Source organism: Mesoplodon mirus, assembly GCF_964341445.2.
Source record: "Mesoplodon mirus genome assembly, chromosome: 18".
NCBI lineage: Eukaryota > Metazoa > Chordata > Mammalia > Artiodactyla > Ziphiidae > Mesoplodon > Mesoplodon mirus.
In genome coordinates, this window is record NC_138994.1 from 38,604,565 (window position 1) to 38,626,813 (window position 22,249).

Genomic DNA, 22,249 nt, shown 5'->3' on the forward strand with positions numbered 1-22,249 from the left:
TGTTAAAGATACTGGACTTTCCCCCCAAAGATTGGGACGCCACGGAGAGTTTGATGCAAGAGAGTGGCATGATCAGACTTGCACTTAGAAAGGGCTGTCTGGCTTTACATGGATAACCTCAGAGAATCATTTAGGAAGCTATTACAGTAGTCAGTCGATATGAAATATAATAGTAAAAATTGTACCTTGAAATACAGATGGAAACAAATTGATGTATTTGGGACAAGTATAGATGAATGACTTTAACACTTGTACTGTAGGATGGAGCTGTCCCTGAATGCTGTATGGCAACATTTGGTCCTCAAACAGAAGACAGATATTTTGAATTACAGGACACATTTCCATGGATGTACATGGATTTTAATAAAAGCCAAAAATGTTGTGAGAAGTTAAGCAGTACAATAATTCAAAATAGCCACAGCTACTAGTCATACTTTAAATTTTGTTGCCTATTTAGATTGTGGCATCTGTTCTCAAAGCGTGGTTCCTCAGCCCGCAGCATCAGCGTCACCTGGGAACTTCTTAGAAATGCAAATTCTTGGACTCCACTTTAGACTTACTACAAACTCTGAGGGTGGTGCCCTGCAGTCTGAGTTTAACAAGCCCTGAAGGTAACCTTGATGCACACTAAAGTTTGAGAATACCTGCATTGTGGCAAAGAGGAGCCAGGAATCAAATCACACTCACTTCAAAACTGCTAAGGGGCATCCCACCCTTCTCTCTTCCTCTCAAGAGTGAAATGACTGAAGGAGATGTGGTTAGAGGGATAACCTTGGATATATTCTAACTTTTTTTAAAGCTATTCATGTGTAAAATCCAGCAATTAAGTTTATTTTTTAATAAATCTATTTTATTTATAAACTATTTATTTATTTATTTTTGGCTGTATTGGGTCTTCGTTGCTGCGCGCAGGCTTTCTCTAGTTGTGGCGAGCAGGGGCTACTCTTTGTTGCGTTGCATGGGCTTCTCATTGCGGTGGCTTCTCTTGGTGCGGAGCGGGGGGCTCTAGGCACGTGGGCTCAGTAGTTGTGGCTCGGGGGCTCTAGAGCGCAGGCTCAGTAGCTGCGGCGCATGGGCTTAGTTGTGGGTTCTTAGATGTGGGATCTTCCTGGCCCAGGGCTCGAAGCCGTGTCCCCTGCATTGGCAGGTGGATTTTTAACCACTGTGCCACCAGTGAAGTCCTCAGCAATTACTTGAGACACACCTTACAACAAACAGCCACAGCAGTGAGTGGAGATACCACATTTAACTATCTGTTTTTCATTCTTTGAATACACATTTACTTTGTCTCTGATATGTGTCCAGCCCTGTGCCAGATGCCAGGTGTATATCTGTCATCAAGACAAAGTTCTTGTGGCAATGAAGCTCTGGCTGTAGGAGTTACACACAAAGCAAGCAAATAAAATACTTTCAGAGAGTCAGTACCTGTCATGAAGAAAATGAAACATGGTCATCGGGTAGAGGAAGGTCAGGAAATGCTTCCAAGATGTGAAGGGTGAGAAGGAGCCAATGAAAAGGGATCTGGGAGCAGAGAGTTTCAGGGAGAAGAACAAATGTATGCCAAGATCTTTAGACCCAAATAAGCTTGGTGTGTTTCTGGAAAAGACAAAATGCTAGTGTGTCTTAGAGTATAGTGGGTGAGGAGGGTCCTGGTGTGTCTCTGTTGGATACTGCTTGCCTATAACAACAGTAATAGTCTCTTATTCACTCAAATTGACAATAAAAGATTTTAAAGCCAGAAGAAAAAAAAAAGCCACCTATAACGGGGTACATAACAATATTTATTTTAGATTCATTTGAAAGTCACCGGTTTTATTAAGGCTTCGTGATATTTGCACGGTGTTAATTGCTCTTCTAACAGCCTCTCCCCAGCCAGTCACTGTAAAGCAGGGGGCACATCACTGTTTTGGTTCCTTCCTACTGTCACTCCCTGAAGTTCTTCTGCCTATTTTGTTGACTTATTTTGCTTTGTGTCCCTCTCCCCTTCTAAAATGTGAGTTCCAGGGTAGCAGGACCTCGTCCACGTGGTCCACTGCGCGACGCTCCAGGGGCTCAGTAAACGTCTCCGAGACACAGGCCTGCTCCATCCTCGCTGCGGCACTGGGAGGAGGGAGCCCAGGCGCAGGATCCTGGGAGAAGGTGCCAGTGGAGATCGGGAACTGCGGACGCCCCGAGGACAGCCCAGCGCCCAGGGCTGTCCTCCAGGCCACGCCCCTCGGGCCCGCCTCCGGCAGCGCGGGTCCCTTTAAGGGCGGCGAGGCCGCAGCCTCGCTCTGGGGCTTGAGTCTGCGCGCTTGTTTCCCGCTCGCCCCGCGCGCCCCACGCGCCCCGAGCCCCGCGCGCCCCACGCATCCCGCGCGTCCCCGACCCCGCGCGCGCCTCCCGCATCCCGCGACCCCGACGCCCGCTCCCCTGTCCGCAGTGTCTCCTCCCGCGGACATGGCCCTGGTGTTTGCGGCGAGCGCCCGCCAGGGGCCATGATCCGGCTGCGCGGCTGGTGCGCGCGGAGGCCCCGCGGCGCAGCGGTGCCTGCGGGGCCCGCTGGGCTGCGCTGGGCGTCGGGCCGGCCTGCCGGCCGCGCCCTGCGGGTGCTGGTGGACATGGACGGCGTGCTGGCCGACTTCGAGGGCGGCTTCCTCAGGAAGTTCCGCGCGCGCTTCCCCGACCAGCCCTTCATCGCGCTGGAGGACCGGCGCGGCTTCTGGGTGTCGGAGCAGTACGACCGCCTGCAGCCCGGGCTGAGCGTGAGCATCCCCGCCCCGGGCGCGCGTGGCCCTGGGCGTCGCCACCGGTAGCACCGGGTCCTAGGGGCCTCTGCGTTCGATAGCTCTTGGTTGTCATCGAGGGCTTCTCAAAATTCAGGAGCACATAAAGCGTAATATACTTAACTCCCCATCTTCAACTGACTTTTTAATTTTGGCCTCAAGTCGCATTCCCGTTTCTTCCTCTACCTGAATTTGATGAGCATCTTTACCATCCATTCTTTTTTTCCCCTTTTCCACCAAAGTGTGGTTCCCAGTAGCATTGAGGTTGCGAGTCTTCCTGGACGGCGCACAGGGAGTCACGGTGGGTCCGGATCTACTCCTTGGCTTATCCCCTGCCCCAGCCCGCCCAGCTGAGCACCTGAGCTCCGACACCAGGAACGTTCTTAGATCGCTTGGTTTGTCCATTTAAACTACTTTGTGAAAGGAACGGGATCTTGCCATGGACCAACTTAGAGACCCAGTGTTTTCTGCTGTCCCTCAACTGGCCACCTCTGGTGGCTGCCAGGGGGAGTTGATGATGATTTTAGAACCTACTTTGTAACCCCAGGTTGCTGCATTTCCTCCTCTGTGAGGCAGACATTATTTTCTCCCTTGTGGGGTGAGGGAACCTGTCCCATGTCACAGCCAAGAAGGGTCAGCCTGGATCTGAGCTGTCTGTCTGCTTGCCAAGGTCACTCAGTCCTGTCCTCTGTCCGCCTCTAACAAGTGCCAGTTCTTTGATTTACAAAAGGCATCTCGACAGTAATTTGGTTTGTGGAGGGGTGGGTGTTAAAAAGGAAATCAAGCGCCATTTCTTTTCATTAACACCAGGCGCTTCAGAAGGCAACTTTCCCCTGAGGCTGGGGTGCTGACCTCTCCCACTCCCTGATACCTAATTAAAAACTTTAAACCGGAGAAAATGCCCTAGTAATTTTTGCAGGCCCAGTAATGTTCACCCCTGCCCTGTGTGTGTCTTCATTCATAGACGGCACTCAGTGTTGCCGTCCGGGTTCTTCCTTTCCTCCCAGGACCGTGTTACTGTGATGCCACTAAACCTGTTACTGAAATGGAAGTCCGTGTGCCCAATGCACAGCGAGGCCAAACAATACCAAAACGTCAGAGTTTGGAACAGAGAAAGGTCTACTGCAGGGCCATGCAAGGAGATGGATGGCTCATGCCTTAAAAACCCCAAACTTCCCAAAAGCTTTCAGCAAAGCCCTTTTCTAGGAAAGGTGAGGGAGGGGCGTGGTTAGTTGGTGCAGACTTCTTGGTGTTAGATCCTTTGTTCTTGAGGTCAGGTCATGGTCAGGTAATGATGTTCCTGTAAATATCCACCAAGCAAATGTTATTCTCTGTTCTGACAAGAAAGGGCAAGGTCTTACGGCACAATATTCACCCTCGAAGGTCCAGGTCCTGGCTAAGAGGAGGGGGTCTCTGCGGGGGCCGGTTACCCTTCCCCAGAGCGTTCGTCCAGCACCAAGTCTGGGTCCTCCTGCCAGTGTCCAGGCCTGGCTGAAGATGCAGATCTCAGCTGGCGGCTCCCTCAGGTCCAGGTCCCGCAGACTGCCACTGCCATTAGGTCGCCCACCCCCCAGCTCTCCAAGGACAGTGGCTCTTCTAGTCCATTGTGCCAATGTGCGGACTCCGGGTCTAAGGGAATGTGTTACTGTCTTCCAAGAACAAGGCCTGGGAGCAGAACTCGGGCACCAAGGAGGGGTGCTCCGAGAGCTCACTGTGCACTGCTGCTCCAGGGAACATTGCAGGCAATGGGGCTTTAATAGATGCAAACATGACCTTTATCCCCAGACACAGCTCATAGCAGGACCTCCCTGGTCTCCCCTTGGCTCAGCTGGCCCAGCATCTGCATTAAAACCTCCCTGTCAATCACCCGGCTTCCACACGGAGGCATCCCTGCTTTACAAAATGTGGGTCTTTCTGTGTTTCCTTTGAGCCTCGCTTGCCAAGGGGTGAGCAGGGCAGAGGGGAAGGCATAGCTCATTTTCACTGACTTAGAATCTTACACTGTTAGGGCAGTTGAACGGGCCTTAGAGAAAGGAAGTCCCTTGACCAGGGTTTCAGGGAAAGTTGAGGGGGAGGGAGGTAAGCTGGGGTGCTGAGGGGAGATGGTTAGCCCTGGGCCACAGCCTGCTTTCCACCACTCACACTGCTTCCCTTTGAGTCGGAAGCCCCAAGTTCAAGTTCTGACAGTATCACCCTGAAGTGGCCTTGGAAAAAAAGCTTCAGTGAAGCCCAGTTTCCTCATTTGTAAATTGGGGATGGCAGCTCTTGCCGCCTGTGGGATGTGAGGCTCAGACAAGAGAGGGCATATATTAGCAATAAGCACTGATTTGCTTAAGCCCATGTAGTTGACAACAGTATTGCCCATGTGACCTCCGTGTACTCCCCGTATGTCGCCATGGTGGCATTTGTTCTGGGGGGTGTACTGACGGCGGGTGGGGGAGCGCTTCCTGCATTGCACACATGGGACATGGTTTCCTGCTTCTCAGAGGCTGGGGGTTGTCACTTTCCCCTTGTCCTGGCGCTGGAAGGAGGTGACATACTGCAGACTTGAATTTGGGAAGCAGCATAAGACGGACACTCCTAGCCGGGCAGTTGGGAGCCACCTTTTTGCTGTGTGACATTAAGTCAATCCCTTCCCCATTCTGAGCCTCGGTTTTCTCACACGTGAAATGAGGGTCTGGATTGTGGGCTTTTAAACTTTAAAAGCAGCAGAATAGTTGTGTGTGTGTGTGTGTGTGTGTGTGTGTGTTTTAATGAAGTATTTTATTGGCATCCCAATGCGTAGCTCAGATAAAGAGCTGTTCTGCTGATGTGGTGCGGAGCCTGGAGCTCTGCCCGGTCGGCCTTCTGCCTGTGCCCCCATCCCTCGTGGCACGGCGGTGCTCTGAAGGGCCTGAGCTCCTCCAGCTGTTGAAAGTGAGATTCCAGCACCGTGGCAGGACCCAGCCCACCCTCGCTGCCTCCAGGGGTCCTCTGGCCTTTAGAATCAGGCGAACGTGTGGTTCCTGGGGGCTGGCCTTCTGTCCCCACCAACTCCAGCAGGGCCTGCAGCAGCACTGGCTTCAGAATCCACAGCCCCAGCACCGTAGCTGGTCCCTGTTGGATCCTCGCAGAAGTTGGATCCCTCCTGCAAAGGGGCCAGAACACACACCAGTGCCAGCTCCCACCCATCCTCCCCCAGGAGCTGCATCCTCGGGGTGTGGGCACGCAGGGTGCTGAGGACCCCGGGCATCACCTGCTCTTCTCCCCTTCTCAGGAGAAGGCCATCAGCATCTGGGAGTCGGAGAATTTCTTCTTTGACCTCGAGCCTCTGCCAGGCGCTGTGGAGGCTGTGAAGCAGATGGCCAACCTGGAGAGGTGAGTTTGTCTCGGCCCAGGGTCCGCGCCCCTTCCCACATCACATCACCTCTGCTTCTCGTTCCTCACCCTGCACGGGCCTGCGCGGTCCATCCTCACGGGGCAAGTCTGTAGGCTGTTAAGATGCTTCCATCCAGTAACTTGGGAGAATGTCGAGTCTAATTTGACGGGCTTCGCTGGGTGTTCAGGGTTCATTTATTCAGCAAATATCTGAGAACTGACTGTTAGATGCCTCTGGGCACCAGTGAGTCACAAGTGAACAAAGCGCATTCCCTGCTCTCCTGGAGCTTACAGTCCAGCCAGAGAGCAGGTGTTAAATAGAGCATCACATCCGGGAAGACAACCACGAACTGGGATCAGTGCTGAACACAGAGAGCCAGGTGTGTGAAGGGGTGCGATGGGGAGACCTGGGAGATGGGATGGGGGGAGCAACAGCAAGAGGATGAGGGAAACGTCTGCCTGGTCCTGTGAGCTGAGGCCCCCGCCCCAGAACCAGTGCCCACCGCCCATCGAAATTCGGTGGCACTTACAGTGCTCCCCTGAGAACCTTAAAGAAAATAGCCTTATTGAGGTACAATTCACATCCCCTACACCCACATGGTTTTTAGCGGGTTCACAGAGATGTCCAAACATCACCATAGTCAACTTCAGCACATTAACAGTCACTTCCCATTCCTGCTCTCTGCCCTCAGCCTTCGGCAACTGCAGTTGGCTTGCTGTCTCTGGATTTGCCTATTCTGGACGTTTCATATACGTTTCTTACAATACCTTGCCTTCTGTGACTGGCTTCTCTCACTCAGGATGATGTTTCCGGGTTCATGTGTGTCGCAAAATGAATCAGCACTTCACCCCTTTTCACTGCTGAGTGATTCTCCGTCGTGTGGATATGCTACGTTCTGTCCATCCGTTCCTTAGCCGATAGATCTTGGGTGTTTCTTCTTTTTAGATATGAAGAATAACACTGCTGTGAACATTCATGTACAAGGTTTTTTGTGGTCGCATGTTTTTACTTCTCTTAGATGTGTACCAAGGAGTGGAACTGCTGGGTCAGATGCTGAATCCAAACTACTTTCAAAGCAGCTGCGCCATTTTACATTCCCAGTAGCAATGTCTGAGGGATCCAATTTCTCCTCCCCAGCACTTGCTATGGTCTTTTTTTTTTTTTTTTTTTTTTTGCGGTACGCGGGCCTCTCACTGTTGTGGCCTCTCCCGTTGCAGAGCACGGGAGGCTCCGGACGCGCAGGCTCAGCGGCCATGACTCACGGGCCCAGCCACTCCGCGGCACGTGGGATCCTCCCGGACTGGGGCAGGAACCCATGTCCCCTGCATCGGCAGGCGGACTCTCAAGCACTGCGCCACCAGGGAAGCCCGCTATGGTCTTTTTGATTGCAGCCATCCTAGTGGGTGTGAAGTGGTATCTCATTGTGGTTTTAATTTGCATTTCTCTGAAGACTAATGTTGTTAAGCATCTTTTGGTGTGCATATTAGCTATTTGTGTATATATATATATATATTTTTTTTGGTGGCAATGAATGTTTTTAATGAACCTGAATTAGCTGATACAAAAGCATATTTCAAGAGCATCAGAAACTTAAAGATAGTTGAAAAGGCAAAAACCAGCTATTTTACTTCAAGACACCCAAGTCCCCCCTGGCATACAAAAAAATATAGAAAAAGTTTACCTGGTGGTCACTGCTTAAATGTTGAAGTCTAATTCCAGATTGATGATACTGATACAGGATGTAGTTACTAATTAATCCATGCTAGCCCGCCCCAAACTAACTTAACATTGGTAAAAATGATCACATATACATAAGCGAATCCCGATTACTAGTGACGCTGCCTTCTCACCCTTAATACAATTTAATGTCCAGTTTCAGCCATCTGATGGGTCTAACAGAGAACCACTTACATGGTCACTTAATAAAGATTTTATTTTCTTTATTTGATGATAACGACAAAGGCTAGAGCCTAGTACTTAAGCTACCCAGGCAGAGCCACTAAAGGCAGCTATGAAAGCTGAAGAGAGCCGTAGAGGCAGGACACAGGCAGCGTGAGCCGGGCTGCTGAGCTGGTGCTCACCCCTGCATTTCTGCGAGGGCGGGGAAGCCAAAATCACTGACTGCTCTCCCTGCTGACTTGAATTGACAGTTTTTTTCTCCAACCATCTTGTTACTGATTGCATTCCACCGTATCTAGTTAAATACAAAGAATCAGCCTCCATAATAAAATCACCTTTTTCAGAACACCAGCCATACACAATACATTCAGAATTATTGGGTGCTTTTTTTTTTCGTCTTTTTTGCCTTGAACTTGTAGGCGTCTGAGTGTCTTTTGTTTCTTCTTTTACACCAGATATGGGCTGTTTGAAAACTATCTCATTATCTTTATCATCATCATTCATTTTAGCCACTTCAGATTTTCGTTTCTCCAAAAATGGTGTACAAACCGGCGTGGGGCCCTGGCTATCCAGTCTTCTCAGGAGTGTTAGGAGTGACCAAAGCTGCTTTTTTCTTCTTCTTACGTAAAGCCTGGTGCTTTCTGGAATTACGAGCACCAGTGTTTGAAGCATTTTCCTCATTTTTATGTAAGACCAGTGAAGGGAAGTTATAATCAATTCCCTTCATAGCCAATCTCTTCCTGAGTGATTTTTCCTTCTTTTTAAGTCGCTCTTCCATCCGTAGCTTTTGAAGAAGTGTCCAATGCTGATTATACCATTTCACTGCTGGATACGATGGCCTTTTAAATGGCATATGCCACTCCCTAAAAAGTTTTTCATGTACTTTTTCGGGTGGTATAAAATGACACTTCAAGAGTCTTTCGCCAAAAAGGTAGTTGTTCATCGTTTCAGCAGCTATTTTGGCAACATCTTCAGATTCAAACTCCACAAAGCCAGAGCCTTTGCTATTTCCAGTCTTGGTACTCCTGGACAGTCTGAATCTTGTAACAGTGCCAAACTGGGAGAAATATGCTCGGATCTGGGTTTCATAAAGCGATGGAGGTAAGTGGCCCACATAGATCACTCCAGGAGTAAGTTTTTGTTTCTCCTGTTGCTTGCTTGCGCGCCGGCGAACCCGCGCCACCTCCTTCTTAAACTTGGTATCCTCCTGCGGGTTCAGGGACAAGAGCGGCTTGGCCGGTCCAGTCAGGGCCGCCATGTCGCCAGCTCGCAGGCGAAAAAGTATATATTTTTTTGATAAATGGTTATTCAAATCCTTTGCTAATTTTTTTTCAATTTATTTGTCTTTTTTTGTTATTGTTAACTCATAAGACTGCTTTATATATTCTGGATAACAAGTCCCTTATGAGATATATGACTTGCAGATATATTCTCTCATTCTGTGGATTGTTGTTTTACTTTCTGGGTGGTGTCCTTTGAAACCCGAAGTTTTTATTTTGATATAATTCAATTTATTTATTTCTTTTCTTTTGTCGTTTGTATTTTTGGTGCCGTATCTAAGGATCCTTTGCCTAATCCAAGGTCACAAAGATTTGCTCCTATGTTTTCTTCCAAGAGTTTTATAGTTTAAGCTCTTATATTTAGGTCTTTGATCCATTTTAATTTTTGCATATGGTGTGAGGAAGGGGGTCCCACTTCCTTCTTTGTCATGTGGAAAATCCAATTGTCCCAGAACCATTTGTTGAAAAGACTCTTCTTTCCTCTGTTGAATGGTCTTGGCTTCCTTGTTAAAAGTTAATTGGCCACAGATGTTAGGATTTACTTCTAGGCTTGTATAACTTTTATTGCTCACAATTTTGCTTGAATTTAGCAACCACGATGACAAATCAAACATAAGGTATGGGGCTTCCCTGGTGGCGCAGTGATTGAGAGTCTGCCTGCCGGTGCAGGGGACACGGGTTCGTGCCCCAGTCTGGGAAGATCCCACATGCCGCGGAGGGGCTGGGCCCGTGAGCCGTGGCCGCTGAGCCTGCGTGTCCGGAGCCTGTGCTCCGCAACAGGAGAGGCCACAGCAGTGAGAGGCCCGTGTAACGCAAAAAAACAAACAAACAAACAAAAAAAAAAAACATAAGGTAAGATTTGGCTTTCACTGTGCCATGTAACTGCCTTCAAACATTGTCTGCTTTCAAAGTTCTAACATGATAAATAGGCATCAGAGAAACACAAAATGCTTAGAGTTTGGGTTGACCTGTAGGATGGTTTGGTTGGTAATTTATCTTTAGACTTGAGTCCAGGCCCTGCAGAGTAGTGTATTCTACTCTGGTCTATGATTTGAACCTGATTTACACCAGAATAATGTACTATAACTTCTTCCACCTGTAGCAAGAGCCTGGCGAGGCAAAGAATGTGTATTTTTGCACCGAAGCTTTTAAAAGCTCTGTTCTTGTCTGGATCCGCATTTCCTGGACCACATTCACCAACTGTATTCTGGGGAGCTGGATTGCACGGTGGTTAAGTCTCAGTCTGAACTGGAGTTAGACTGCTTCTCCAGAATCGAACCCTCAGCGAGTTTCTAAACTTTCAGTTTCTTCATCTGTAAAATGTGTGCAGTGTAAATGTTAGCTGCCACTGTTACTATTCTGCAGGACATAATAGGTGTGCAACAGAAGGGTGTTCTTTTTTTCTTTTTTAATATTTATTTATTTATTATTTATTTATTTTGGCTGCACCGGGTCTTAGTTGTGGCATGTGGGATCTTAGTTCCCTGACCAGGGATTGAACCCAGGACCCCTGCATTGGGAGTGTGGAGTCTTAACCACTGGACCACCAGGGAAGTCCCAAGAAGAGTGTTCTTTGACTAAAGCAGCGTGGGAAATATCAATGAGAGGTGTCTTTCTTGTGGAACTTCTCAAAGCTTTTAGTTTGTGGACGTGCATTGAGATTCTTCAGGGGGCGGCAGAGGAGGAAGCTTTCTTTATTTTTTATTTTTTATTTTTTAATTTATTTTTATTTTTGGCTGCATTGGGTCTTCGTTGCTGTGCACGGGCTTTCTCTAGTTGCGGCAAGCGGGGGCTACTCTTTGTTGCGGTGCGCGGGCTTCTCATTGAGGTAGCTTTTGGGGAGCACAGGCTCTAGGCACGTGGGCTTCAGTAGTTGTGGCGCATGGGCTCAGTAGTTGTGGCTCACAGACTTAGTTGCTCCGCGGCATGTGGGATCTTCCCGGATCAGGGCTCAAACCTGTGTCCCCCGCATTGGCAGGTGGATTCCTAACCACTGCACCACCAGGGAAGTCCCAAGGAGGCAGCTTTCTTCTCGTGGGTTCTGGCCCAGAGCACTTTTTCACAGCTGCCCTATTAACACATTTGCAGAAATTCCAGTCTGAGATGTCCAGGTTGAGACCATACCACTGGTACTTTACTTCCACTTTGGCTCTTAGCGGGTGGACGATTCTGACGGTCAGTCCATGCCCAGAGTTTGGGCTGAGAGAGGGGTCTAGTGGATGGCTAATCAAGTGGATGGCTCTGTGTCTTGTGCTTTGTGCAGGAAATGAGCAAGGTGACGTGTTAGAGGTCACCAGGGAGGGGCTATTTCAGGTGCAGATGCTTCTCCAAGGGGGTGATATCTGACGTCAGACCTGTAGGATCGGAATGAGTAGTGAAGGGCAGCGGGGAGCAAGGGTACAGGCCCTGGGAGCGGAAGGGGTTTGCTGACTTGGGTAGCAAATGAGGCCAGGAGGGTGAGGTTTCAGTGAGTGTGGGGCAGGTGGGATGTGGAGGAAGAGGTAGAAGAGAGAAGGGTGTCATCTAACTTAGGTTTTAAAAACATGGGCTCGGGCGCTGAGTTTGGCATTTCCTTGGCATTTCTCCAAAGGAGAGTTACAGATGGCAATTAAGTGCGTGAAAGTTTGCCTCAACATCATTCATCCTTAGGGAAATAAGTCCAAACCACAGTAAAAAGCCTCTCTGCACCACTAGAATGACTGTCGTAAAAAAGATGGACGATCGTGCGTGTAGCCAAGGATGGAGAGAGCTTGGAATCCTTATCACTGGTGGTGGGATTGTAACCGGTGCAGCTGCCTTGGAAACCGCATCCTCAGGATGTTGGATACAGAGCCACCTGTAACCCAGCAGTCGCACCCGAGAGAAACGAAGACACAGGTCCACACGGACCCTGCGCACGGGCGTCCCCAGCGCCACAGTTCCTGGGTGGAAGCAGCCCCACTGTCCATCCGTGGTAGCATGTAAACTGAACGTGGAGCATCTAAACAAGGGACATTACTGGGCAGTAAAAAGGCCCACGGTTCCAGTGTCCTTGAAAACATAACCCTAAATGAAAGAAACCAGTCACAAGAGACCACGTACTGTGGGGTTCCGTTAACATGAGATGTCCAGAGCAGGCAAATCCACGGAGACAGGAAGCAGGCGGAGACCCAGGGTGCCCGAGACGCCACAACCCTCTGCCCGGGGCCTCAGTCTGACAGGCCTCTCGGGACTGCTTTCCAGGGATCCCGTCTCCCGTGGGCTTGGCCCGATGAGACAGTAGGTGCCGCTCTGTGGGCAGGTGCCAGCTTGATGAGGACTGGGGACCAGCTGGCACTGCTGGCGGGCGCCGGGCCCGGGGCCGCGGGAGGACCTGGCGCAGCACAGACCGCGAGGGTGCACCAGGGTCCACAGGAGTGCGTGAAGCCCGAGCCGCCCGGCTGCACCCTTGACCTAGAGACTCCGGCTTGGCTTGTAGGTTTCCTGCTTCTGCGCCGTGTGAGGCCCTGATGTACGTCCCTTGAGTAGCTGGCTCTGGTCCTGTAATGCCTTCCTCGCAGGCTGGTACTCACCGTTTCTTGGCATTTCCTGTCACATCCCAGGGACGGCTGTTCCTCAGCTTTGCCAACCTGCATGGCTGGCTGCACGGGGCTGCCCTGTGGTTTGCCTGGCCTTGAGCTGGTGTCGGGCCAGGGCTGGGGTCACACGCGGCGGCCGGGGCCGGGTGGACAGGGCATCGCTGGCCATCGGGGGCCGGGCTCGGGCAGGGGGACGCCGGCGCCCAGCCTCACCCTCCGCCTCTCCCCCAGCACGGACGTCTTCATCTGCACCAGCCCCATCAAGATGTACAAGTACTGTCCCTTCGAGAAGGTAAGTCGCCTGGGATTGGGCCTCTTCTTGCTTTGCCCCGTGTCCCAGGGAAGAGCTTGGACCCACATCCATGGCCGCTGCCTGCCGGGGCTGCCCCTCCTCCCATCCAGCCTCCCGGGTCTGGGCCAGGGCCTCCTCCCAGCAGAGTCTGAAATTCTACTGCACCCTCTGGGTGGACCTGGCGAGGCACCAGGTTCTGTGGGAAGGTGACCGTCCCCGTTGGTGCAGCATCGACGTGAAGGATGGGACGAGGAGAGGATGTGGGTCGGGGAGGGGCTGGAGGCCACCCAAACCAAATATTTGGGCACGAAAAGCCTCACAAAGGTGAGACAGTGAAGCTGCAGTTTGCTACACACTCACTTCGTCATCTTTATTGAAAGTAGGTAGAATTACATAAAACTGAGACTTCTCTGGAGATTGGGAACTTGCAGGGTTGCCAAACCCAGAGGGTTGGTCTGTTCCCCGGGGGTGGGTTCACACCAGAGGTGGGCCCAGGGCTGCTCCTGCCACGAGGAAGCCAAGGAGCTTCCCAAGTCTGGGAAGGTGGGGCTCGGGGCCCAGACCCCCTGCTCGGGGGCCGACCTCGGCAGGGGTCCAGTGTGTCCTCTCGGGACCTCTCCTCGCCCGGCTCCACGTGAGAAGAAAACACACACGGTCAGCCAACGATCGGCGCCTCCTGCGCTTCACACGGAAGGGATGCGCCCTCATTGGGGGGTTGCGGGTGCTGGCCTCCACTGTGTGCCTCGTGCTCAGGACGCCCCTCAACCTGCCAGGACCGTGAGTGCAGCTCACCGCGGGGGGCAAGTGACTCAGCTTGGTCAGCGCGGGTGGGCTTGGGCCTGGAGGCATGTTCAGTCCCCAGCAAAGCAGTGAACTGGAGGCTCAGCATCCCCTGCACGCTGGCTAGAAGTGGGCATCGTCTGGCCCTTCGCGAGACCCCCAGCAGAAACTCTGGGAGTAGCCAGTGTGTTTCCACAAGCCCCCAGGTGCGCCATGTTTGAGAACCGCTGGGCTGGGGCAGCGGTTTCAGCCAGGGCTGCGGTGGAGGCGAGGCTGGCTGTCCGGCCCTCACAGTCCTCATCCCGCCCCTGCAGCCTCAACCCAGCACTCCCCTCTGAGCTCCAGTTGGCTCCGACCTGCCGTGTCTGTCCCCGGGGTACCGACGTCCTTGTCCCACGTCCGCCCCTACCTCCGAGGCTGGAAGCACCACCCTTCTTACCCCTCTGTACCTCAGCAAGCCTGCTTCCTGCTGATGCTGTTTCTCAAGCACACCTCTGTCTACATGGCCATCTGGGGAGAAATGCTGACATAGCCTCCGGAGCTGCCTGTGCATTTCAGCTCCACATGCACACCCCCAGGGGTGCGGGACATGTCCCGCCGGCCCTACTTTAAAGCCTTTAGTTGTCTCTGCAGCAGCTGTGTCACCAAATGCTGCTCTTCCCTGAGGCCATGGAAAGACCTCCTCCCTCGAAAGTCTAGTAACTCTTTTGCTGCATGTGGTTCGGATTCCGTTTGGGTCGTCTTGACAGATTCTGGTTCGGGAATAACACCACCACTTTACCTCGGATGGCTCTGTGTTCGCCAGGCCGAACTGTTGCCTGCCCAAGTGTCTTCAGGGACCAGAGTTACGATTGGGTGGAAAACGAGCCACCTTCCCTCCCCAGCCCCGCCCCCCCAGCGGTGCCCTCGGACCCCGGCCCCCACCCTGGCCGAGCCCGGGAGTCAGACGAGAGCTCTGGGTCTCAGACCCCCCACCCAGCCTCTCAGGGCCTCTGTCTCATAACCAGTGCAGTTGTGATGATGCCTCCCTGGGTTGTAGGAAGGATGTAGAAGGCGGCATTCACCACCTTGCTAGCAGTAAACGTCACCCCTGTGTCTTCTCTTTGGCCCAGAGACCCCCACCCAGCACAAAAGAAAGAACCCCAGTGCACTTTTCTCAAACCAGAAAGCCTGGGCAGTTTCACGGTTGATTTATGTTTTCTGCATTCTTGGATCCTGGAAAAATAAGTTAGGTGCAAAGTTGCCTATACAGTTTAATTAAAAACTACATTTTGAAACGTGGTAAATTTTTATTAAAAAAGGGAAGGAAGGAAATTCTGCCAACTATAGATGCTTCTCTAACTTTCCTTGATTTCCCAAATTTTCTTTGATTAGCCATTACTTTTGCAATAAAAAAGTAAATGCTTTTTTGGTTGGCAGTCATTCGGCAAACGTTTACCGGGCACCTGCTGCAACGCTAGGCATCTGGGGCTTAAAAAAGCCGTCTCTTTGCTCTAGGGAGCTGAGGAGAGTGTGGCAGGAAGAGAGACAGTCATCACTCTGTCACAGGTTCTGTGGTCACCCAGGGAGGAGGCCAGGGCAGGTTCCTTGGGGAAAGTAAGAATTGGGTGGAGTCACGGAAATGAGAAGGCAAAGCACTTGGGAGGACAAGTTCTGAGTAGACCTGATGCGGCTGAGGAGAGAATCTCTGAGCTTAAAGGTATCTCAGTGGACACCCTCCAAACTGAAGAGCAAAGAGGGAGCAGCGCCTGCCTGCCCTCCTCCCCGGGTTGGCCTGGAGACGCAGCTCCGATGGCTCCCCGTGGGCCTGGAACGCATTCCTGTGGGATGTCTGTGCCCTGCCCCCCACCCTCTGTCACCCCCTTGTTTTACTGCCTCAGAGCCTTCGGGGTGCCCACCTGCTGCGCGGCTGTTGTGAGGCTTCAGTGCGGGTGCGATGGAGCCCTCGGAGCAGCTGAGCTGGAACCGGAGCCCCGGCCGCCCCACCTCCCCTGGCCATGCGGGGGCTGCCGTGCCCCCGTCAGGGCCTCTCCTCCCAGCCAGAGGCCTGGGGTGTCCGCACCCTGGCCTGGTGGACGACCCAGGAGTCAGCTCGTCTGCTGTCAGTCCAGCTCGGTGTGGAGACTTAGCCTCGCGCAGCTGTTTTGTGAACATGACGGCCTCCTGTTATCTTGTGATGGGGGGTCTTCCTGAGAAGGTGGCCAGTGTGGTCATTTGCATGGGGTCCTCCACCTGCTGGGCAAGGTCACTCAGGAGCAGGGCGTCGGGGGAGCCCCCGGACACACCCACGCCCCCGGCACTGGCACCATCTGCTTGAGACCCTCTCCCGCTCCCGTCACGGGTCCAGTCCTCACGTGGCCTCCGGATGAAAATTCACCGGGTAGGACAGGAGGATGGCCCGTCTGTAAGGGGTTGTTTCGACGCGCCTTGGAGCTCCGTCCCCCTTTCCTTGCCCTAGAGCCTCGCCGCGGGGGCCGGGGCGTCTGCTCGGAGCCACGATTCTGCCGCTTTGTGGCCGAAGGGCCGGGACGGTCCTGTTGTCCCCTGAGCGTGGCAGTCTCCCAGGGGGGCCCCTCTTGCAGGAGAGCCGGCTGTGCCCCCTCACAGCTCCACCTCCCCCCGCCTGCTGTCATTCCAGTACGCCTGGGTGGAGAAGCACTTCGGCCCTGACTTTCTAGAGCAGATCGTGCTGACCAGAGACAAGACCGTGGTCTCCGCCGACCTCCTCATAGACGACCGCGTGGACATCACAGGCAAGTGGCCTGCAGCGGGGGAGGGGCGAGCGTGGCGGCCAGGCCTCCCGGCCCCTGACCCCCCTCACTCACCAGACATATGTTAGGCATCACATCCAGCCTTAAGCCGCATGTGGAGGGAGACAAGATTCTTCTCCGCGTCCAGCCTCGGAAGGGGCCCCACGGGGAGTCAGGAAGAGTGGGTCCTGGCTCTGGGGTAACTCTCTGGGTGGCCTTGAGTGAGTCCCTTTACACCTTGAAGCCTTGCCCTCGTACAAAATGAGGGCTGGACTCTGGCTTCCAAACGTTTGTTTTTAGCAACAGAATCCCCCCCGCTTTTTTTCCCCAGAAGTAATTTGGACTGAACCTCATGTGTTAAAGCAGAAAAGCAAAGCCTAATCTCTCTAGTTGAAGGTGGTTTGGGAGCTGTATTTGTCCCTTTAGCTTATGGGTGACCCCCTCCCAAAAAATAAACAAACCTTGGATTTGCTTAGAAAGGAGAGGGGAAACTTATTGGTTCATCAAACTGAAAATCTGGGGTAGGAGGGCTTCAGGCACGGCTGGATCTAGGAGCTCAAACAACCTCCATCAGAATTTGGTTTCTTTATCTCCTGGTTCTGCTGTTCTCGCTGTGCCTGCATACTCTGGCAGACGCTCCCCTCCTGGTAGCCATCACTAGTTTCAGGGTTAAATCCTATTCTTTTGGACACCTCAGTGGGAAAATTTGAAATATTCCTTCCTTGATGATTTTTGGAGCTGGCTTGGGAAACATGCCCATCTGACACCCCGGTCAGTGTCCAGAAGGTAGAATCCACAGGTGTGCCTGCCACTGACCTCCCCGACCGCACAGTTTCCCTAGGACAGTCAGGGCACAGTGCGGGGGTGGAGGAGGCCATGACTTCGAGGGGCCCAGGGACCCACTCAGCTTCTGTGGGGGACAGGGGAGAGGCCATACCCAAAGGGCAGGTCACCACTGGCGGCGTCAGTGTGGACCCAAGGGACTGAAGCCTGCGGGGCTTGTGGGGCCCACGGTCAACAGCTGGTGACGGAGCTGGTCCAGGCAGCGCAGGATGGCTGGGCACAGGGGCGGGGAGGGCGGGTGTCTTGAGGCTCAGCCTCCAGCAGAGTCCGTGGCCGTAGGGAGCACGTGGTCACTCTTCGCCGAGCACCTGCTGTGGGCTCTGGGGCTGCGAGGGGGCCCGCGTCCAACCCCCATGAGACAGGGCTGGTGCGATCGCCTGCGGCCCCGACGTGGGACTGAGGTGCTGCTTTCCCCCCAGGGGCCGAGCCGAACCCCCGCTGGGAGCACGTGCTCTTCACGGCCTGTCACAACCGGCACATGCGGCTGCAGCCCCCCGGCCGCAGGCTGCACTCATGGGCAGACGACTGGAGGGCCGTCCTGGACAGCAAGCGGCCCCGCTGAGCTGGCTGAGCCCCGGCCCCGCACATTGCCCGGCCTGGCCTTACATGCATCTCGGGGCAAGGCTGGCCCAGGGCCCTGGACAGGACACGGGCAGCCAGGCCGACCTCAGGCCTCCGGTCAGGGAGGAGCCCGGGGCGTTGTTCAGAGGGGACAGCCCTCCCCTCCCTCAGGGAAGCCCCCTCCCCGGCCAGCAGCCGCCTAGTCTGAGGGTGATGTAGGAGCAGGTGGGGACAACCGCCCCGCTCTGAACCACGGCCCCTGCTGCCCGGCACCCAGGGGTCTCCCCTGTGGACCTGCCCCGGATCCAGCAAACACGGTGCGAGTTCTGGGCCATGCCAGGCTCTGTGCCAGGGGTCCTCCCTGGGCCCCGCCTCTGACTGGCTAGAGGGCTCTGTTTGCCCCCCCACTCCCCCCCTACCCGGGGGCTGAAGGCTTGGATGTTCGCTGAAGGCATGAACAATAAATGCTGTTCTCTAGTCCCCGCCCCAAGGTCCTCTGGCATCTGGCCCCCCGGGCGCCCAGCTGTCCCCCTGCACTGCTGAGAGCCTGGGTTGAGGGCGCAGCTTGATGGGTCTACCTCACCATGGGGCCGCATGGGGCCGGGAGGGGCGGGCCCTGACGGTGGCGCAGGTGGCAGCGCTGGCGGCTGCGGTGTCCCTGGGCGGGAAGTGGCCCCGTAACTGGCCACCCACGGCCCGTGCTTTCTTGCCCACTCCTGCCCCCGCTGTGCTCCCCACGGCTGCCCTCCTGGGACCCCCTGGTTGTCCCTTGGGCCCTAGGGGTGGGTCGGGCAGGAGGAAAGGTGAGGAGAGCGGCCGGTGGGTCCCGACTGGAGGGTATCGGGGCTGCATCACGTGGACTGGAGGCCCCCCGCCCGAGCAGGGTACTGTCCGGAGGAGTCCCGGCCGCCCTGGCCTGAGGCCCGGGAAGGAAACGAGACCCTGGGACTCCAGGGGCACAGGAGAGCAGGTCACACGCGTCACAGGGTGTGCCACCCTCTTCCTGGGCTCTTTACCCTGACTGCTTGTGCCGGCGGCCAGCAGCGGCCTACCCACCGGGCCCTCTGCACCCGCCCTCCGAACGCCTCCCTGCTTAGAATGATCAAGTCCGGACGCCCCAGCTCTGGACCGTCCGGGACCGCAGCCTCTGCTTGATGAGAACCGCGCCCTTCCCTGGACGTGGCCACCTTGTTCACGGCTGTCTTGGGCTCTGTTGGTTTCTCCAGCGGGGGCTGGGGAGGGGCTGGGTGGGGAGGTGCTTCCTTGCAGAGAGGTCCTGGGGAGGGCCATCCCTCCCCATCCCCTGGCAGTGTCGTTGGCACCGCTGGCGTAGCCTGTGCCCTGAGGTCGGCTCTGGGACCCCACGTCTGGTGGGCGGACCTCTCACCACAGGGAGACATCTCCTCGGGGGATGCTGAGACCCCCAGCCTGCACTCCGGGCCGCTGGTGCAGTGCAGGGTGTGAGCAGGGGTGGGGTGAGGCCCAGCCAGAGCCCCTCCCTCGCATCTGGGCTCTTCCAGCTGATGGCTGCCCTGGGTTTTAAAGGCCAGTTCAGGCCAGCTGGAATCACTCACCCTGAGGTAGCAGCCACTGCAGCTGCCCAATCAGTTCAAGGAGAAAAAAATCATTGCAGGGACCACGGTGTCTGGTTACTTCCTCAAGGTGCCAGGGAGCAGGGGGGCCCCTCCCACCAGGTGACACTGACGGAGATCTGGGTGAAGGAGGGGAGAGCCCTCCTGGCCCTGGCGGGGGTGGGGGAGGCACTGAAGAGGCCCTGGGGCTGCCAGTGAGGGAGCTAGGCAGGAAGGAGATGGCCGGACAGGCCTGGAACCTGGAGCAGAGGGGGGAATCGGAGGTGGTGGCTGTGACGGCTGGTCCAGGAGCCGGTACTGCCCTCCTTGTGAGGCAGCTGGGGACACAGGCAGGACCGCAGGGCTCTATGATTCCCTTTTTGTCAAGCAGGATACACCTGCCTCATTTAAATGAAGGTGAGTTTCTTCAAACTTGAAAAGCACATGTTTTGCTTCTGGACCCTTAATGACCTGCAGAAAAGGAAGGCCCCCTCCCATGGGTGATGCGTCAGCTGGGTCCCTCGCCTTCTCCACTGGCCTCAAAATGCCTCAGCTCTGTCGAGAGCAGAGACTAACCCCTTTGAAAATATTGTAAATATTCTGGACTCGAGGCCCAGAGCGTCCTGGGAGGAGCAGTGCACCAGGTTTGGAGCAGAAAGACTCAGGATGGTTTCTTCACTGTTCTGGGTCACAGTTTCCCCAGCTGGGACCCATCCCAGCATCACAACCCCAGTAACGACAGTGTCCTCAGCATCCACCATGTCCCGGGAGCTGACGAGCACTTTACGTGGCCTTGTAACCAACCACCTCCCATGGCTGCTTCCACCTCCCCGGGGGGCCAAGGGCATGCCAGGTGCTGCAGCCGTGCTCTGGGCCTCCGCACAACACTGTCCCCCACTCCAGAACCCCCTACGGCTCAGCTGTCCAGGACAAAGCAGAGTCTGGGCTCAGGGGCTGGGCCTCCATCTGGAGATGAGACTCAGGCACCCGGCCTGTGGCAGAAACCGAAGACAAGTCCTGGAAGCCGGAGGGTGGCGGTGGGCAGCAGGCTGACACGGCCCTCAGTCGCCAGGCCAAGGCAGAGGTGTGGGGAGCGGGGAGGAGGGACACTCCCGTCGCCCCCGTTCGCCATCCAGGGGAAGCCATGAGTCCTGCGGCCCCAAGGGAAGGTAGGGCAGGAACCCATGGGATGAGGATGCAGGAGCTGGCCAGGTGGGTCCCCTCTAGAGGGAAAGGAGATGAGGGGTCTCAGCTGGAGTGAGGGAGGGCCAGGCCCCTGGAGGTGCCCTGCCCCCTCCAAAGTGTGAGAAAGAGGATGGGCATTCCAGCAGAGACTCTGGCCAGCTGAGGAGGCTGGTCCCACACAACAAGGCCGAGGTCGTGCCCCCAAGGTCCCCCCACTCTGGCACAGGAAGGAAAGGACTCAGGGTCCCTGGGTGCCTGTGGAGGTGGTGCTGAGGATGGATGAGGCCATAGGCTGGGGGCTCATCAGGCGACCACCAAGGAGGGGCTGAGTGACCCTGGGGCCGAGTCTGGCTGGGCCGAGGGCACCTTATCCCCCTGCTGCAGGCATTTGGATCAAACACAGGCTTTACTTTCTCAGCTTCAGTTTTCAAAAAATTAAAACGAGTGCATCTTACCTGACCTCGTGGTCACGTGGGAGGATGGATGACCAGGCCCCAGCAGACCCAGAGCCTGGTCCAGATGTTCCCTAGGCAGGGATGAACACGGAGACCCTCTGAAGGGGACATCGGTCCCCTCAGGGAGCGGGGACATGCTCCTGGGAAGAACCTGAGTTAGAGGCCAGAGAAGCCATTTTGGGTGGAAAGAGACTGAATTCGTTTTAGCTGTTGATTAAAAGTGATCAGTTATAGTGAATAATGAACATGTACCTGCAGGTCTGAGTTTTAGTGTATTTACATTTGGTCCTGCCCACATCCAGCCCAGGAGGCCAGGGCTCAGAGAGGGTCACAGGTGAGCCCGGGCCACCCAGCACAGAGGGCTGAGGCCGAGCTCAGCCCCCAGAGCCCGGAGGGGAGGGGCTAGGAACTGGGAGCCTGGAGGCTGGGGCCTGATTTATCCCCGACTTGCTGTGACCTGGACAAAGCCAAGTCTCTGAGCCATTTCCAAGGTTGGTCAGCTTCCGCGAGAAAGGGTTGCAGGAAATAGGGACATTTATTCCACAGCACGGCTGCTTGGTGGAGGAAGTGGATTTGCTCTGTGAAACAAGGTGGGGCCTGGTGGCCGGAGCCCCAGTGGCCAGAGCCGGGGGCTCTGGAAGCTCTGATGGGGACCAGGGGCGCCAGTCCTGGCTTGAGCACCAGGCAGCAGCACAGCCCATTGAAATGGATGCAGGGGTGCGTGTGTGTGTGTGTGTGTGTGTGTGTGTGAGAGAGAAAGAGAGAGAGAGAGAGAGAGAAAGAGATGGGGGTGCTGGCGATTACTGGGGACACAGGCAACTGTGGGGAAGGAAGGGCAGGTCCCCTAAACTCCCTCCCAGCCCCCTGGACCAGCACCTCCTGCCCTTTCTCCCAGGCCACCGTGGACAAGGTCGGACCCTGCGTGTCAGCCAGGCTGAGGGCCGTGTCCAGCC

At 54.8% G+C, this 22,249-nt stretch overlaps 2 protein-coding genes across 7 annotated transcripts; one reads left to right on the forward strand and one right to left on the reverse strand.

Moving 5' to 3' along the window:
• Window positions 1-2,256: 2,256 nt before the first annotated feature.
• NT5M (5',3'-nucleotidase, mitochondrial) lies at window positions 2,257-18,533 on the forward strand. Of its 6 annotated transcripts, none has more exons than XR_014291937.1 (5): window positions 2,257-2,744; window positions 6,022-6,122; window positions 13,091-13,151; window positions 13,794-14,137; window positions 14,246-15,249. XR_014291937.1 is itself a non-coding variant. In XM_082604331.1 (5 exons), exons 1-5 carry the CDS (start codon window positions 2,478-2,480, stop codon window positions 18,084-18,086), a joined length of 687 nt encoding a protein of 228 aa, XP_082460457.1. In that variant the 5' UTR covers window positions 2,257-2,477; the 3' UTR covers window positions 18,087-18,533. The 6 variants fall into 6 exon arrangements, 5 of the variants coding, with proteins under 5 accessions (XP_082460457.1, XP_082460459.1, XP_082460458.1 ...); XM_082604331.1 differs by lacking the exons at window positions 13,794-14,137; window positions 14,246-15,249 and adding exons at window positions 16,570-16,684; window positions 17,944-18,533; XM_082604333.1 differs by having other exon boundaries at window positions 13,794-13,928.
• Window positions 7,639-9,386, reverse strand: LOC309793664 (MKI67 FHA domain-interacting nucleolar phosphoprotein-like). Its single transcript, XM_082604330.1, is given in 2 exon segments — window positions 7,639-8,593; window positions 8,595-9,386. Coding segments are annotated over 2 exon segments (1,179 nt in total). The 5' UTR covers window positions 9,281-9,386; the 3' UTR covers window positions 7,639-8,100.
• Window positions 18,534-22,249: the final 3,716 nt, after the last annotated feature.